The following is a 17,520-nucleotide window of genomic DNA, read 5'->3' as shown; positions in this document are numbered from 1 at the left end:
TATGCATATACTTTGGTCCTATGCAATCTACTGTGTAATATTCGATACAATGAATTTTCAATTATGAACATGTCATTCATATCATTCTCGTCTTCCAAGGAGTGTGTGTCAATCTCGATAGTGCTTCTCCTACCGTCCAAATGCACTCCACAACGCATGCCACTTGGAGTCAATTATGTGATTGTTGAAGATGGGAGAGATCCGACAGTTCTGGAGGCTTTGGTTAGGGTTAGGGTAACTGCCTTTGAGGAATTGGCTGAGGGTGGTCATTTGTGTTATGCACCACCGATGGGAAGCCTCTACAACCATTCCCTGTTCTTGCCTCCTGCGGCCTGAAAACTAAGTCGATTTCCTCTCTTTCCTTCCTCCGATGTCGTTACTATGGAGCTTCTCAGTCTCCTCCGACAATTGGCTTGCTCAACAACATTTTTCACGTGGTTAGCAAGGCAAAGGGTTCCTCTTTACCTATTGCCTCTGCTCGACTTGTTGCAATCCTACTGCATGACGGCTGCCGCAGCTCAGAATGTGCATCTTCGTGGTTGCAGAGGGTCTGTTCATGCCTTGAAGTTGATTTCTTCACATCAAATTCAGGTAAATACACATTTGGGTTACTTGATTCATTTCTCTGTCACATATTCAATTTTAATTTGTTCACAGACAACACCTAACGAGGGCTTATTTCTATGCCATAGGAAAATTGGTCGATGGTCCAGAATTTGATAAGTACTGAGGTTTTAGAGCCACCGAGCTTGATTCAGTCTCCAGATTGGCCAGGTTGGCTTCCATTTTCTTTAAATACATGCTATGGTTTGATTGGCCGAGGTTTCACTTGGTATGCTTCATCTCCTATTTGGAGTCTATAAATCCTTGTATAGCTTGTAATTACAACCATCTAGGCCTGAAATTTAGGTCATCTGTGGCTAGTTTGTTCTAAGTTTCATGCGCAAGAAGTTCTCGTTTCTTGTTGTTTGCTTCTTTGTACACATATCCGCTAGCTGGTTAACACTCGAACTTTTGAGAATGCACTTATTGGTGTAAATGAAACTTTATTGCATACGAACTTGGTTGGCCCAAAATCATTTCTGTTGTTAATTTTGGATTCTAAACATATTAGATTGCCATACTATTTAATGACATATTTATGATTTTTATAACCCTAGATGTTTACATTTCTTGTTACATTATTGAGTAATACTAGTCTTAATATGATGAATGACAGGCGTTCGATTTTTTTCTATTTGTCTTGCACTTAAGCGCTTCTGAATGATTTCCATAATGTTCAGTTATCTGGTTACCTTGCAAGTTCGTTTGTTTAACATTCTTTATGATTGGGCGCTTGTGGGCATAGTATTATATTTCAATTTTAATTAAGAGATTCTCTACTTAAATGTTTTGATGCATAATGGCCACAGAGTTGAACTCTATTCTGAGACTGCATAGGAGATCATTGGAAACAACTTGGTCTCTAGCTAACCCAGTAACAGTCCAACTACCTTTCACCTTTTACCATGTAATTTGTGGATTGTTCTATTAGTGAGTTGTTTTCCATTAGGATGTGATCATGCAGTTTTCTTCATGCATCGCTGCTATCTGGTATCCATATGTTCATGGATTAAAAGGGTATTTTCCATTATTACAAATACTTCTGGGTTATTGGCAACTTGAACACTGCATTCATCATTCATACTAGAACTAACCACTAGGGTGCAATTGACAGTTTTTTTAATTATGTTTATGGAATTCATCACTCTTGTTTCCTTTGCTTTTTCTAGCAGTATGTGAAATATCTGTTGTTTTCGTTAGCACTTAATTCATCTGCATACATTATCTACATGATTTTCTTTTAGCAAGTACTGCTAGAATTGCTCTCCTTATTGTTGCTTTTTTTTTTAAACGCTAAGAAGAGAGTTCCATTCAAATAGTCAGAGTTCGGACCTCCTGGTAGATTGACCTCTTTTGATCGGTATCTGCACTCCTTATGAATAATAATAAATCTCATATGATTTCTTCTTACCGAGATGATGCATTGGTACTGGAGATTTATCATATTTTTGGTGTTATCTCCACTGCATTGGATGCATATTTTGAAAATATTAGATTTATGCTCCAACCTAATTGTTATGGAATTAAGGCTTGGAGTTGACTTATAGAGAAAATCCACTGTAAACTTTTATCATGGGCATAGAGGTGGCTCTCCCTAGGAGGCAAGTTGACTCTAGTTCAAGCAGTCCTTCAGAGAATCTTTGTATATTGGCTTCATATTTTCGCTCTGCTTAAGAATATCAGTAAATGTATATTTTTGGCTTCATCTTGGCATGAGACAATGTGTCATAAAGGACAGAGTGGGCTTGGTTGTTGTTTACTATGTACAGAGGCGATGGATAGCCAGACTCATCTATTTCTTTGATTCTCCTCAGAAAAATCATTTTGGAATGGTGTATTTAATATGTTGCATTTATAGGCAGATTATAACTACTCTTTTGTGGTTGATTGTATTCAAGACTGGATTATTGAATATAAAACATTTGGACCACTTCCAATATACATTGGGGTTTCGACCCAAAGAATGCATTATTGTCTTGAGCTCCTTTGTTGTGATACATCCACCTCCATCCTTGTCAAAAAGCTAAAAGCCTCCCTGAACTTAGACATAACCTCCATCCCATATTCCTTTAGTAGATAAAACCCTTCTCTCATTTTCAGACCATGCCAATCTACCCTCCATTTTTATTCTCTCATGAGCCCTGTGTAAACCACCATTTCATTCAAGGATGGGGAATTTGATGCGTACTCTAACCATATTTGTTAGATACTTTCCCCCTTTTCTTGCTTATTCATTCATTGCCAAACACTATACCACTAGTTCTACGAATCTTGTGGATACTATCACCACAATAAATGTATATTTTATTTTATAGGAGACAAGAATTGTATATTTACCTTTGGGACACTCCAAAAATATTTTGATGCACCTTTGTGACATTTATTACTTTATGACCTTAATTCCCATTCCATGTTCATCCATGTCAATGCACTTTATGATGTTCTACGACAACCTAATGTCCCTGTCAACTTCCTCTCATCTTCCTTGTCATGTTTTCAGGACTTGTGTATCCAACAAGAAATTTGGGAGATGAATGCCATCAAGGTAGAAAATCAAGGGGGTTTCAAGTCATTTATATAGGGTTCCCACTAGCATAGTCCCACCATATGACCCACCCAATCCCTCAATTGGGGTCTATTGCTATTTCAATTAATTATTAGATGATCATGGTGGGCCATAATTCCAAGTTAAATATTATTACTCTTCATATGATATTATTGGAGATACTTGAGGAGACGTCTTTTTGGCTAAAGGGTTAACGGAGGATTTTGACTTCAATATTGAACCATCAACTATATCCTCAACATTTGTCCCATCAACCATATCCTCAACATATCTAACCAACAATCAAGAAGACAACTTAGTTCAAGCATGGGCATCCTCTCTCGCCCACGTTGTTCATGATATATATCAATCTATTAATGCCTCTACACTCCACCAACTGTGCATCAATAAAATTTTGGGTTTCCCCACTGTCCTCCAAGATGGATACATGTTGTCCCTGCATTGTGCCTTTGATTGCAGAGTGGCTAATAATCATAGTTTATCGTGGATGATTGTCATCGTATGTAACATCCATGGTCCAATTCATTTGTTTGGTGCCCAATGTTGGTGAATCATTGTATTACATCATGGTAGCATATATTTCCTTTTCTAAAGCAAAAATATATTGAAAATAAATTAAGTGCCAAGGCAGACCTAAAGGTGGTGAACTAAGTGCTTCCTATGTTCATGTTACATGCTTGTATTTTTTCCACTTAGCATCTCAGGTTTTAACTTCCTGTAATCTTGTTTAGGAGGCTAAAGATCCTTTTGAAAAGGTTGTCTTGGATGGCCGACAATTGGATTTGAAGGTAATTACAGCTTTGTCAAGTCTGTATTAATTATGGCTTGGACATGGAATAAAAGTAAAACTAGGTATGCTGGTGAAACGCATAAAATAGTTTTGACTGTGTGCACTTGCAGATCAGTGCGAATTCAGTTTATGGGTTTACTGGTGCCACTGTTGGGCAATTGCCCTATTTTGAGATTTCTTCGAGTGTGACGAGCTATGGTAATTTCACAGTTCTTCCATGGAAATAAAACATTAAATCCATGGACACCTTGATTCTCCCCTTGTTTTTCCTAGTTGTAATGTTATTGGTGCTTCTTTTACTTACAAGGTAGAGATGCTTGCAGTCCTCTCTTATTCTATATATATGCATGTATCAGCCATTCACATTGATTATTTTTGGGCATCAATTATATCCATGTAATTATTTTCTTCCTCCTGGCATAATGTTTTGGGTATGAACTGTAATTGACAATCTTGTACAAATAATATCGAGTTCTTGAATTGCATTAATTAGTCATGTGTACTTGTACAACTAAGATGATATGCTTAGGCCCTCTTATTATATTTTGATTACAAGTCAAGTTTGATCTTTTGACACATTCTCTGTTCCATCAGACAATATCGATTTTACGTATTGTTTTAAAATTTCATATCATTAATCATCTCATTTTTTTCCACCTATCAGGCCGTCAAATGATAGAGCATACAAAGAGGCTAGTTGAAGAAAGGTTCACAATAGTTGGTGGTTACCAATACAATGCTGAGATAGGCTATTATTTAGCAACTAAAGGCATTTGTAACCTTTGAACTGGATCAGTAATGACAGGAAGTACACTTGTTGTATTGGTGATAGTTTAAGTTCTTGAAATCATAATGGGTGATCTGATCCTAACCAAGATTTCTACTGTAATACTTGATATTATATTTTTATATTTGAATCTAGGTTGTATATGGAGATACAGATTCAGTTATGATACAGTTTGGTGTACCAAATATAGAAGAGGCCATGACGCTAGGGAGGGAAGCCTCAGATTATATTAGTGGTACATTTACAAAGGTACAGTGTCAAGAATTTTAAATATCCGTGAAGCCTCTAGAGTTGTTAATGATGCTTTTGTAGGGATGAATGTTTTAATATCACCTTTCTTTTTAAAACTAATCTTCTTTTGACATTCCACTTCCATGAGATCTTTGTAAATATGCACAGGACAAGATGATCAGTTATGCTTTTCTGTGGCTTATCTGCATCTGTTTGGTGCATCTTTGGCATCTAATCAGTGCGTTATTTAACATATGCTTTTATGCAGCCTATTAGAATTTGAAAAAAAATACTACCCATACTTGTTGATCAGCAAGAAAAGATATGTTGGGTTGTTGTGGACAAAGCCAGATGCTTATGACAAAATGGATACTAAAGGTGACAAACCTAATCTTTTTGTTTCAAAGACAGGCCTTAGTGTTTGTGAAGGCTCAAAATGCTCTTAGAAAAATAATTTATTTTATGCCTTCTTAATTATTAAATATTCCTGATCTTTTAAATATTCCATATCAACAGGCATTGAAACAATGCGAAGGGACAATTGCCTGCTGGTGAATAACTTGGTTACAGAATGCCTTCACAAAATACTCATTGATCGTGACATACCTGGTGCAGTGCAGTATGTCAAGAACACTATTTCTGACTTGTTAATGAATAGAATGGATTTGTCACTTTTGGTGATAACTAAGGTGAGAACAATGAATCCTTCTGCATGTTTATGACGAAATTTGTTTGACCATTTGTTACTTTTGAAATGGAGAAAATATGATAGGGGGAAGAGGAGATTTACATTGTGAGCAAGTCACTTATTACATATTCCTAGTTTCAAGTGTTAAAAGTATATACTATATACCTAGTTGGGGCAGGCCATGGAAGTTTCATTTTTAAGTCTATCATGTTTCTTCTTCCTACATTCTGTACTTGGAAGGGATTCAGTCAATATTTACTGCTAGAAATGGGAGGAAGAAGTGTCAAGGGAGGTTCTTATACAATTGAAGAGAATCAAAACATGACAATATATAATATATCTGCATTTCTAATTTCATCCTGAGAAAAATTGGTTACTGTTTAGCCGCGGCAGAAATAGATGTTTGCAAGTCATATCCTTTATCAAGGCTATCAGCATATTCTTAAGGGCATTGTTGTTTGCCTGTGCTAACAATCTCTTTGTTGAGTCAGGGTCTGACAAAGACTGGAGATGACTATGCAGTCAAGGCAGCACATGTGGAACTAGCTGAGCGCATGCAGAAGGTAAATACTGGAAATAAATTCTCAGAACAAGTATAATGAATGGTGTAATGCCTTCTGGTTCCATTTCAATCCTATCTCTCTATTTTTATTACTGCAATGCATCTAAAGACTCTTGTAATATTTTTCTTTTTATTGACAATGAGTCCATTGTTGGATTTTTTAAATTGATGTCATGTTTTAAAGCCAAGTTGCCCCTGGTTTACAGAGGGATGCTGCAACTGCTCCCACTGTGGGTGATCGTGTTCCATATGTCATCATAAAGGCTGCAAAAGGTGCCAAGGTAATAATTAGCCCCTTCTGTGCTCAGCATAAATCTCGATATTGCACTAAAAAATGGTTATTTTAATTATTTTGTTATGTTTTATTTGGAGGCATAATTTACAGGGGGATATGGATATTAATTAACCCCTTCTGTGCTCAGCATAAGTCTCGATATTGCACTAAAAAATGGTTATTTTAATTATTTTGTTATGTTTTATTTGGAGGCATAATTTACAGGGGGATATGGATATTAATTAACCCCTTCTGTGCTCAGCATAAGTCTCGATATTGAAGTAAGTTCTGTCATATTCAAGACCACCTCTACATATTCCGTAGATTAAAGGCTAAGTAGAATTATTCTCAAAAATATATCGTAGATTAAAAGCTGAGTAGAATTATTCTCAAAATTCTAGATAGTAAGCACTTATTTTGAGCTACATTATGCTTGATCTTGATAGGCTTTTAAGCCTTTTAAAATTATTATCAAAACTCTACACGTTCAGTGCTTATTTTGAGCTCCATTGTACTTGATCTTGCTGGTTTTTTCAATTCCTTTGGTCTTTTCCTTTTCTTAGCTTGTAATTTGCCAAAAGCATAGATGTTCAGTGCTTATTTTGAGCTTCATTGCAATTGATTTTGACCCTTTTTTCATTTCCTCTAGCCTTCTCCTTTTCGCAGCTTGTAATTTGCCACCGAAAAGCATAAACAAACTTTACAAAGAAACGGTACCAGTTTCGAACCCTGCTTAAATAACTTTCAGAGGTAAGAGCTTTTCAAAGTTTCCTATTATGCAAAAAGAAATCAAAGTTTAGAGCATAGGTTTTTTCAGTTTTATTTTTGTGCAAGTGTTTGGACATGCTAAAAAAGAATTAACAACACAGGGAGCCTGGTTACATCTAAGCCAGTGGCTGGAAAATGCTCTTTGCTTCTTTCGCTTCACAATCGTATACACGCTCAAAAATGTATTGAAGGTATGTACATAAAAATAGGTTTGAAACCCGTTACCCATGTTAAAAGACGTAGAATTTTCTATTTTAAGAAATAATGAGCAATGGTTAGCTACAAAGTAGAGTATTAAGACTTATACTTTTAGAGTTTCATGCAGACAAGGCTTAAATATCACGGACTTTACTCCATACTTTGATGAGGTTCCATTTTTACATGTGTGCCATGACCTTAAGGTAGGTATGCAGGCACCGAGAGGTAAGAATTGAACATATGGCATTGGTGAGCCATTCGGGTACTTGAGGTAGCTATTCTGGCACTCAGAGGCAAGGATCGAACTTAGCGTTGGTGGGCCATTGGGGTACTTTCTGAGCAGTAGACATGAGGGCACTGAGAGGTAGGATTTGAATTTATCCCAGCGTAATGCTTATCTAAATGTTACAGACCCTAACCCATCTCCATGCTCTAATTAAGGCCTGCATTTTAACATTTGTTGGTTGGGCTGTAAGAATTTATCATAATTATCCAGGTTCGAGTCTAAGAATGGGCTATGCTTGAGAATTTCGCTCTTGCCAAAAATTATGACTTATTCTTCTTTCTTCATGGATATAAATATTTATTCAATTCCAAACGGAAAAGAACATGTCTAACATTCAGGAAGAAAGGGGGATCCCTTGAATTGCTTGTATTTTCAAGTTTGTTCATGGATATGAATATGTTTAATTCCACATGCAAGAAAACATGTCTAACCTTTGCGAAGAAAGGCTGACCGCTTTTCTTGTATTGTCAAGTTTAGTCCCTTTTTATGCTCTGCTTCTTTTACTTTTCTTTATTTTTGTTTCATTGTAGGAACACTCTTGTACCTATTCCCTTGAAGCATAATATATAGGGTGGAAAAGCTTGGCTAGAAGTGTTAAATACAGAGAAGTGTTATATACGAGGATGTATAAGTTAAATTTGCTATAAGCCCAGTGGGCTAGTTTAACTGGTTGCTTTGGACCGACCAGTTTCAAGTGGAGATTGTTGCAAATTTCATAGGTTCAAGTCCAATAGAATATGACAAATCATTTTCAGGATTTCCTCCAGCTCTACTTGAGTTATGCATGTCGTCAAAACAAAATTCTAAACCATTTGAATGAAATGATAGTTGGAAGCCATATATGTTTCTGGAGGATCAAAATGATGAACTATATCAAAACTTTGCTAGTTAGAGGAAACATAGCCACAAGAATGACCTAGTTCACGTCTGGGTTAAGGAGAAATTGTTGCCGCCACTGTTGCACAATGGAAGCCATCGACAGTATAGACCTGTAGCTTTCCCCTACAAAGAAGGGGAAAAGGATGTTGTATACGATGATGAGCATGCAAAACAAAAAGACCTATGATAACAGAAACATCATATATTCAACAAGAGCCTTACCTGCGAAGGTTGGCATGTAGTGGGTGATAATGTTGAAAAACTTTCCAGGAAGACCTTACCCTTTTGTTGAATGAACCTAAGATCCAAGTGAAATTGGGAAAGATTTATCCAAGATAGATTGAATATATGATGTTTATGTTATCATAGGTCTTTTATTTTGCATGCTCATAGAAATCCATCGTTCGATCATATTTCAAAGCTTTAGCACTTGTTTTTGAGAGAGAAACCCCAGAAAATATCGCCTGAATGGCACAGTTTTGAGGTTGGTGAAGAATTAGCGACTCGATTAGGTTTTGAAAGCTTCTGCGTTCTCTTTCCCGTTTGGATGCAAGTCTTTTGATAAAACTATAAATGTCTTATATGTAGTACTTCTTTCTTTTGTGAAAATCTGCAATTATACATTGTGATGACTTGTACCGTAGAAATCTTAGGTTTATTTAACACTTCATGAGTTTGCAACTGTGTTCCCCTCGGTTATGATTTTCTAAAGTTTTTGGTTGTTAGAATTGTCTAAGTCTCCAGCCTTGATATCCCTGATATCATTGCTACAAGATATAGAGCTATTGCTGGTTTCGTTCAAGCAGTCAAGCCTTTTTTTGGATTAAAAAAGGTTGCACCATAGATAATTGAATATTTGTCATTTTAAATATCTATACGAGTGGTATTCTAGGGCTAGCTTGTGGTTGAGATTTACAAGTTGGAAAAATTTAGCCTTTCTTGTTTGATTTTGAGAAGTTTTCAAATAACTGCAAACAGTTTAACTTCACGACTTGCTGTCATAGGCTACGTATTTTAGTGTAGAGTTACCTTCCCTAATTTTGTATAGGGAGCTCATGTTATGTCGTTATTTTCAGTCCTATTATTGTAGTGATATGCATAAAGGCTTTCCTACTTTCTAGACATTTGGTATTTTGGTCTTCACATTTTTATTACTGTAAGTTGTATATTAGGCAGTGTTAAGTTTCATGGTTTAACGTTATTTCTCCTATGATAGGCGGAATATTTTTGTCAACTGCTTAAGCCTGTAACATAGATGGGCAGTTGGCATTCTTAGCATATCAACCAGTTTTTATTTTCAAGCTACCTTTATCTAAAAATACCGATCTTGCGGTGGAAGAGAATATGGATGGGCTAATGTGGTTACCATCATCCACATGGACCTTATGACAATTGTATATGGTAAAAGAAATTAATCACAAAATGTTGTGAACTCATATTCATTTGGTATGCTTATTATGATCTATTACGCATATGCTATTTTGCTATTCCATATTCAATAGAGTTGCAAACAGATGAGATATTTTGAAGCTTTAATGTCTGTCTTACATGATTTCATCATGTGTTTATATAGCTGGTGATTTCATTTCACAAAGATGAGATATCCGCTGCCTCATTGCTTTATCCATGTAAAGTTGGATTTCTCAGGAAAGGCATTGAACTTCCTTCAGGCATATCGTCATTTGTGTGTAGGAGAGTTTATGACACTATGAACAGGTGTTTATGCTGGTTAACTGATCAAGACTACACTAATGTAAGTTTTCCCACACCATACCTGGTTAAATGATGGAAATAGGGAACTTGTTTAGATTTTCATTTTTTCTATTTGTATATCTAAATGTCATGTTGGGTATGCTAAATACATGTTTGAAGGGGCATTTATTTTGGAGGAGTATTGTTGTCCTCAATGACTTGAGAATCAGCCTACGAGCAGCCCCTGCTGGTCAAAGTTCAAATTTGTCTATGATGCAGTGCAAGAACACGTCCAAATTTATTTGAGTCTTTGGAATCAAGGATCGAGGTTTTACAAAAGATGTTCAATTAGCATCACATCTATTGATGCCAGGTCGTTGGTCCCTAAAGAAATCAGATACCAGATGTTGTAAAAGTTCTACTTTACAAGTGACACATATCTGGCAAATATTGGATAGTCCTTTTTGTTGATTTTTTCTTTTCCCTCCAACTTGCATTTCAGAACATCTTTTTCCCACTTTTTCCATTTGATATAATTCCTATCTAGAACTAATTTCCAATTTTAAAGCAATCCAGGATTACTCTACGTTGATGAACAAAGTTAGATTGAAGATTTAAAATTTAAATGGATTTGTCGTACCAAAGTCCCATTCTTCTTGAATTTTCCGGAAGGGGAGTGTCTTTTGTTTTATTGACTGGAACCCTGTCCAGGCTGACTTTTTAGATTAAAGTTATTTGACAGTGACATGGATTTAACTAAATAGATATAATGGGAGGTGCAACTTTTGTGAATGATTTTTTCCTCGGCACTATTTTGTAGGATGGCTTCTTTATGTAAAATTTTTCATCTGGATATAATGACTAGCGTGTTTACTTGGGCTCAAGCATATGAGAAATCTGAGGATCCAATTTACGTACTGGAGAATAACATCCCTATTGATCCACAATATTATCTGGAGAATCAGCTGAGCAAGGTGAAAGACCAAAGCATCATCACTTGCAGTTTATGATCTTTTTGAAAATTTCACCAGTGTTTCAAATATATCTTGATAAATAGTAACTCTTTCCAGCTAAGTGTTTTTTATTAGTGCCTGTTTTTGCTCTGTAGTCGCTGTTGAGAATATTTGAGCCCATTTTGAAGAATGAAAGCAAGGAGATTCTTCATGGTAGTCACACACGAGCAGTTTCCATATCAACTCCTTTAAATAGTGGAATTATGAAATTTGCCAAGAAACAACTCAGTTGTATTGGTTGTAAAACACCTATCAGGTATTTAGTTAATACAAGTAGAGGGTGGCCTGCATGTGGTTTCCTTGCTTATAGTAGTGCACAAATGAGAGTAACTATTATTTCAGTTTGGCGCTTTAGAAAGCTACTAGGGTTCATCTTTTTGATGTGGAAAAATCTACGAGGTTGCATGATTCCATGCCTGCTCTCATTGTAAGAAGTTGTCAAGCTTTATTATAATAAGAATGTCTGGTTAGGTTGCTTCATACTGAAATTCATGATGTTACCTGATTTCATGTTGCCATTGCAGCAAAGAAGATCAGACACTTTGTTCATATTGCAAAGGAAGAGAAGCAGAATTGTATCAGAAAATAGTTGCAAATGGTAAGCTGGTATTCTAATACCATTACTCTTTATTTGGAGAATTTAAAGTAGGCCTTGTGTCTATTGTTCTCACCTAGATTTTCTATCATATGACGCTAATATTTGATCAATGTCAGTAAGGGAATTAGAAATGCTCTTTGGTAAACTATGGACACAATGTCAGCAGTGCCAAGGCTCTCTGCACCAAGATGTTCTTGGCACAAGGTTTTTGAATGCTATATTTCAAGTATTACATTTTCATAACATGATTTAAATTTACATTATGGATGTATTTTGTAACATTTGTGTGATCATGCATTTGCTTTTAATTAATAGGATGTTTTTTTTATTTTTACAATTACTGTCTCTTTTATACTTGCATTGATGTCCTATCCTTATTGCAGTCGTGACTGCCCAATATTTTATCGTAGGAAGAAAGCTCAGAAAGACCTAATTGAAGCAGAGGTGCAACTAGAGCGCTGGCAGTTTTGAGGATGCTGCCTGTGTAGCTTGTAATTTTTTGTATTATCGAATATTTCTGTTTTCCTGAATTTTCTCTGGTGTATGTTTCTCTGATTTAATGGACCAGGGAATTTATTTGGTCCCTGAATCAAGATGAGCATGGTTTATTTATTGTACAGTAATTGTCAAGTCCTTGTTATTTAATGTTAACCAGTTTGATATATCTTTTCTCCTTGCAAATGAGATGGAAAAAAAGTCAAAATAGATACATACTTCCCAAGGCACACCCAATAAATGCAATGTGCACGCATATCCCAAATTTTAGGAGAGCACACACTATAAAACATAGATCTATAGGCTTACATATGTATATCCAGACATGCATATAGTTGAATGGATGGATGGATGGATAGGTAGATAGAGATGGATACACAGATAGATTGGCAGGAGCATTGCAACTACAGTGTTCACTACTAAAATGACTGGAAATAACATGACAGATTTTACAGTTTTATTATTCGAAGAGTATCTTCTACGTTTAAACAGTATCATTGAGAGTGAACACTGCAAGGATGCATATGATGGATTGAGGATAGTGGAACTCAAGTTTAGATCACCATATCTGCGATGCGCTGACTTTGAAGTTATTTCATTGGTTGTCATGCGACTGTTGATTAAGTACGCTTATAATACCGGTTTTGCATATGGGAAATTTACCATTGGTTATGTGATTAAAGTCCCTACAGGGGATCTTTCATTTATCGTCACTAAAATAGCTATTTCTTTAAATGATTCTCATGGGAATGTTGTTCCAAACATGGATGTCTTTAACATGATCATGAAAGTGGTAATGAAAGCTGTCGAGGATTATGAAAAGGAAGTTATCTCAGGGTTATTCCTTCGCTTGTATATTTCAGGGATGCAGGACAAGGAGGTCACTCTTAGCGAGGATGAAATTAATTCCCAACTTAGGGAATTAATTAATTCCAGCATAGTGGGTGGAGAACCACAAGCAGTGAAATCTATGGTTAGGAAACCTCATTATCCCAATTATGTAACGGCACTCCCAGCTAGGCGTAAGGACATGAAACCTTTCATTGTTGCCGATACGGAGACTGTTCTCGTCAATGATGTTCATGTCCCTTACGCAGCCGGTTACTTAATTGTATACCCTGGTGATGATATTGCAGCCATGCCTGATTATGCAACTCAAATCTTTTTCAGTGAGGATTCTGCCTTCATCATGCCTGAATTTGAAGAAAGAAGTCATAACATGTTGTCACAATTTCTAATGCACTTAGGTTTGGTTGCTGAGAGCAGGAATATTAACATTGTTTACTTCCATAACTTATCTCGGTTCGATGGTATTTTATTGCTGAAGTATTATACTTCTCATGAAGTATTTTGAGTAGATTTATTTTTTTTTAAATAATTTTTGGCAGGAGAAAATCCGAGACAATAGTTTGAGCAGATTTATTTTTTTTAAATAATTTTTTTTATTCTCTCTAGAGAGACAATAGTTTGAATTATGGACATTTACTTTTTTTTAATAATTTTTTATATTGTCTCTAGAGAGACAATAGTTGAATTATGGACATTTATTTTTTTTAAATAATTTTTTATATTATCTCTAGAGAGACAATAGTTTGAATTATGGACATTTTTTTTTTTAAATAAATTTTTTTATTGTCTCTAGAGAGACAATAGTTTGAATTATGGACATTTTTTTTTTTTTAAATAATTTTTTATATTGTCTCTAGAGAGACAATAGTTTGAATTATGGAATTGTCTCTAAAAAGACAAAATGGTAATTGTCTCTAAAGGGACACAAATGAAATTGTCTCTAGAGAGACAAATCAAATTGTCTTTATAGAGACAATAATAATATATGTTCTATATTGTCTCTTTTGAGACAACCGCTTAGAGACAATATTTGAGTTTCTTTGAGTTTCTTTTTATCTTAATTTAAGACAATTGACTCAAATATTGTCTTAAAACCCCCTACATGTAGTAGTGTGCAGGTCTAATCATAATAGCAAAGGAAGATGACAAAAACCAAAAAAAAAAAAAAAATTACCAGCAACTTTAGTTTGAATATGAAAACAACATATAGCTTAGGTGGAGAAGTGGCAGGGCAGAGCATTGCAATGGGTGAGACGCTGATTCAAGGCCCATCTCTTGCAAAACCCCAGTGTAGAAAAAAGACGTGCTAAATTGGCAGCTATAAAAGCTAGAAAAAAAAATCATATGCTATAGCGGAAAGTGGCAGACCTTTCTCGTGCCACTCTGAGAATGTGGGTGCCTCGTTGGCACAAATTACAATTTGAATAGATCCTGGTGATCAAAAATTTATAAGCTATGGATGCAAACCTTTCATGAACATTGGTGCCTTATGTTTAAGCACTGATATTTGCTAACTCAAAATCAAAATCAAAGACAAAACACTTATCACAATAACACCTAGACAACAAATTGTACCTTTCAAGATCATTGGTGGCCTATGTTTAAGCACTGGGATTATCTATCTTAAAATCAAAACCAAAGACAAAACATGTATCGCAATAAAACTTACACAACAAATTGTACTTACACGAGTTCTATTACTTGCATTTCAGGGGCTTTAAACTTCAAATGCGTATAAAAATTGAATACATTAACCTGAGAGAATCGATCACCGTGTTAACCAGACAACCACACACAAAATATGACATAAAAGGAAATTGAAAAAAATATAATCAACGACACAGTGAACAAATTCCATGGAACCGGGATGTATCGACAAACCTGGAGCTTCCCTCGAGGAGTGCAGAAATTCAATTTAATTTCAAGTTCGCACTCCAACAGATTCAAATCATCGATAGTCTTCTTGACCATGGCAGGAATCTGAGAAGACGTCCCCATGCCTGCCATTCCTCCAGAGTTATATCGTTCCCAATCACAAAAGAGGTGACCGGTTCGATTCCCTCGTCCTCGTTCCCTGAACTACAATCGTCGGCCCCCAGTGGGTTAGAAACAGAAGTTGGGTTTCCCGCATTGGCATTTGACAATGCAACAACTTTGCAGTCTCTGGCTGGGAAGTGTTGTGACAGATTCTGAGGATATAACTCCATTCTGAGATGAGAATGAGTTAAAATGGAGCAGGAACGGGTAGAAATTTCGTGCAGAAATGGTCAGATAGTATGAACTTCCTAAAATGGAGCGAGTTGAACAGATGTCACACGTGTAGACTATACAGCTATGTAGACTATAGAGCTATTAGACAGATGTCACTAGGTTAGAAAGTGTAGACTAAATAGTTATGGGTTGATTCAAAAGAAAGCTTATCGACCTAAATATTGACTTTCATGATAATATAAATAAAAAAAACTATGATGTCTTCTTTTTTTTATAAATTTTATCTAAAAATAGACTAAATTGTCATGGGTTGATTCAACAGAAAGATTATCGACCTAAATATTAATAAACTTTTATTTATGATAATATAAATAAAAAATTAAGATGTCTTTTATTTTTTTATAAATTTTATTAAAGGAAAAAATTAAAATTAATTAAAATTAGAATTTTGAATTGTTTACGTATGTAATTTAAATATCTTTAATATATATACTTTAAATAACAAAAAAATTATAATATTATTAAAACATTATATTATTAAAAACTTATATTATAAAATATTAAAAACACTTTTAAATTTTAAAACATAACGTTTATAAAAGTAAAAATAATTAAATTGTAAAACTTCCCTTGAGATTGTAAAGTTTCCATTGAGATAGTTAATAGTTAAAAAAGAAAAAACTATTAATTAATTAAAACATGTAATATACACTTTCAACCAATTGCTTTTTACTGAACGATTTCTTGATACCATCATATTTTGTGACATTTTTCACAATTATACTCTTAAGTTTTAGCTAGGTGTTAGATCACAACTTTGTTCTTTTTCTCGGGGCATAGATTAAGTGTACATGATAATTTGTTTTAGGTGACCGTGGGGGAGTGCGATAAACCATATTGTTGGGTAGCGGAGGTCCCATGTAATGGTTTTGGGACAAAAGGCCTAGAAATTAGGAGTAAATTATTGTAGAAATTAGGAGTAAATTATTGTAAAAACTCCGAAGTATGCGGAGCGCGAAATGTAAAATGTCGAGTCAAAGGGTTGTTGGCCCAAGAAATAATGTAAACTAATAGGGAGTAAGTCGGTTCGCGGATCATAGATAGGTATAAATAGGGCGCAACTCTATGGGGGAAAGGTAGTTCTTGGTTGAGCATGATTTTGGAGATCGAATATGTAATGGGTGTTTGAGAAGAGGAGTTCAAAAAGCATCTGTAAGTCTGAGTCGGGTGTTTGGGTAGAGGATAGAGGCTCTGCAGCTGTGTGCGCAGAGGCCTGGAAGAGTCCGCAGCTGTGTGAGCGGACCCCTGCAGCGGAGTGCGCAGGAGAGATCTCGATGTAAGGGTTACAAGTGGGAATAAATATAAGTTTCTTTTGAATTCTCTGTTAATCCTGAACTATCACAACTCTTTTTTTTATGGTTACTGAAACTGTTTTGATCTGTGCGCATATGCTTATTAAGTACTTGTGAATCGGGTTTAATCTTAATATGCAAACTAAATGAAAGTAATAAATGTTTGCGTAAAGACCTCTCTAAATAAATCTGGGTTATAATACTTAATTAAGTAAATTAGATCTGTAATCAGCGCGGTAAGAAAAAGCTAAGATTATCTAGATCTGCGCGGATCTAGCGCAGTGCGAGACTCCAGGACGGCACACGAACCTCTCAAACCACATCTAGACATCCCAAAGGTGCGGAAACCTGGTTCCGGCACCCTCCCCTGCTACCTCGGGTGAGACCTCAGTCCGCATTTCGCGTGCTATTGTCGAAAGGGCCAGTAGCTGCAAGATTTGCTTGGCTAAATAATTCTTCCGAACTTGGGTCAGGCCCATATAAGCCAACAAATGGTTCCATTGTGGGGACCGGGATCTGCCTAAGGGGTGTCTGGTGTGAAACGTGGAGAGAAAAATGTTGAAGGATCGAAGGGATCATGGACGGTAATAGATCAAGGGTAACTATGGCAAGCGCAATTCAGTTGTCAGTATTCAAGGGAGCAGGAGGCAAAGACTCAGAGCAATTCTAGTTTGTGCT

At 35.8% G+C, this 17,520-nt stretch overlaps 1 protein-coding gene across 1 annotated transcript; it reads left to right on the top strand.

Annotated features, from left to right (window-relative positions):
- Positions 1-381: 381 nt before the first annotated feature.
- Positions 382-12,406, top strand: LOC149165577 (DNA polymerase delta catalytic subunit-like). Its single transcript, XM_089429868.1, has 13 exons — positions 382-591; positions 3,901-3,957; positions 4,070-4,168; positions 4,882-4,981; positions 5,494-5,666; positions 6,157-6,228; positions 6,434-6,508; positions 10,206-10,348; positions 11,190-11,298; positions 11,433-11,593; positions 11,862-11,935; positions 12,052-12,139; positions 12,319-12,406. The coding sequence occupies exons 1-13, from the start codon at positions 382-384 to the stop codon at positions 12,404-12,406; spliced, it is 1,449 nt and encodes a 482-aa protein (XP_089285994.1).
- The last annotated feature ends 5,114 nt before the right edge of the window (positions 12,407-17,520 follow it).

This window comes from Pinus tabuliformis, chromosome 5_1, assembly GCF_031772625.1.
Source record: "Pinus tabuliformis cultivar Carrire ecotype Pingquan chromosome 5_1, CPIR1, whole genome shotgun sequence".
Taxonomy (NCBI): Eukaryota; Viridiplantae; Streptophyta; class Pinopsida; order Pinales; family Pinaceae; genus Pinus; species Pinus tabuliformis.
Note: the sequence above shows the minus strand (reverse complement) of the source record. Positions and strands in the feature narration are given on the sequence as shown.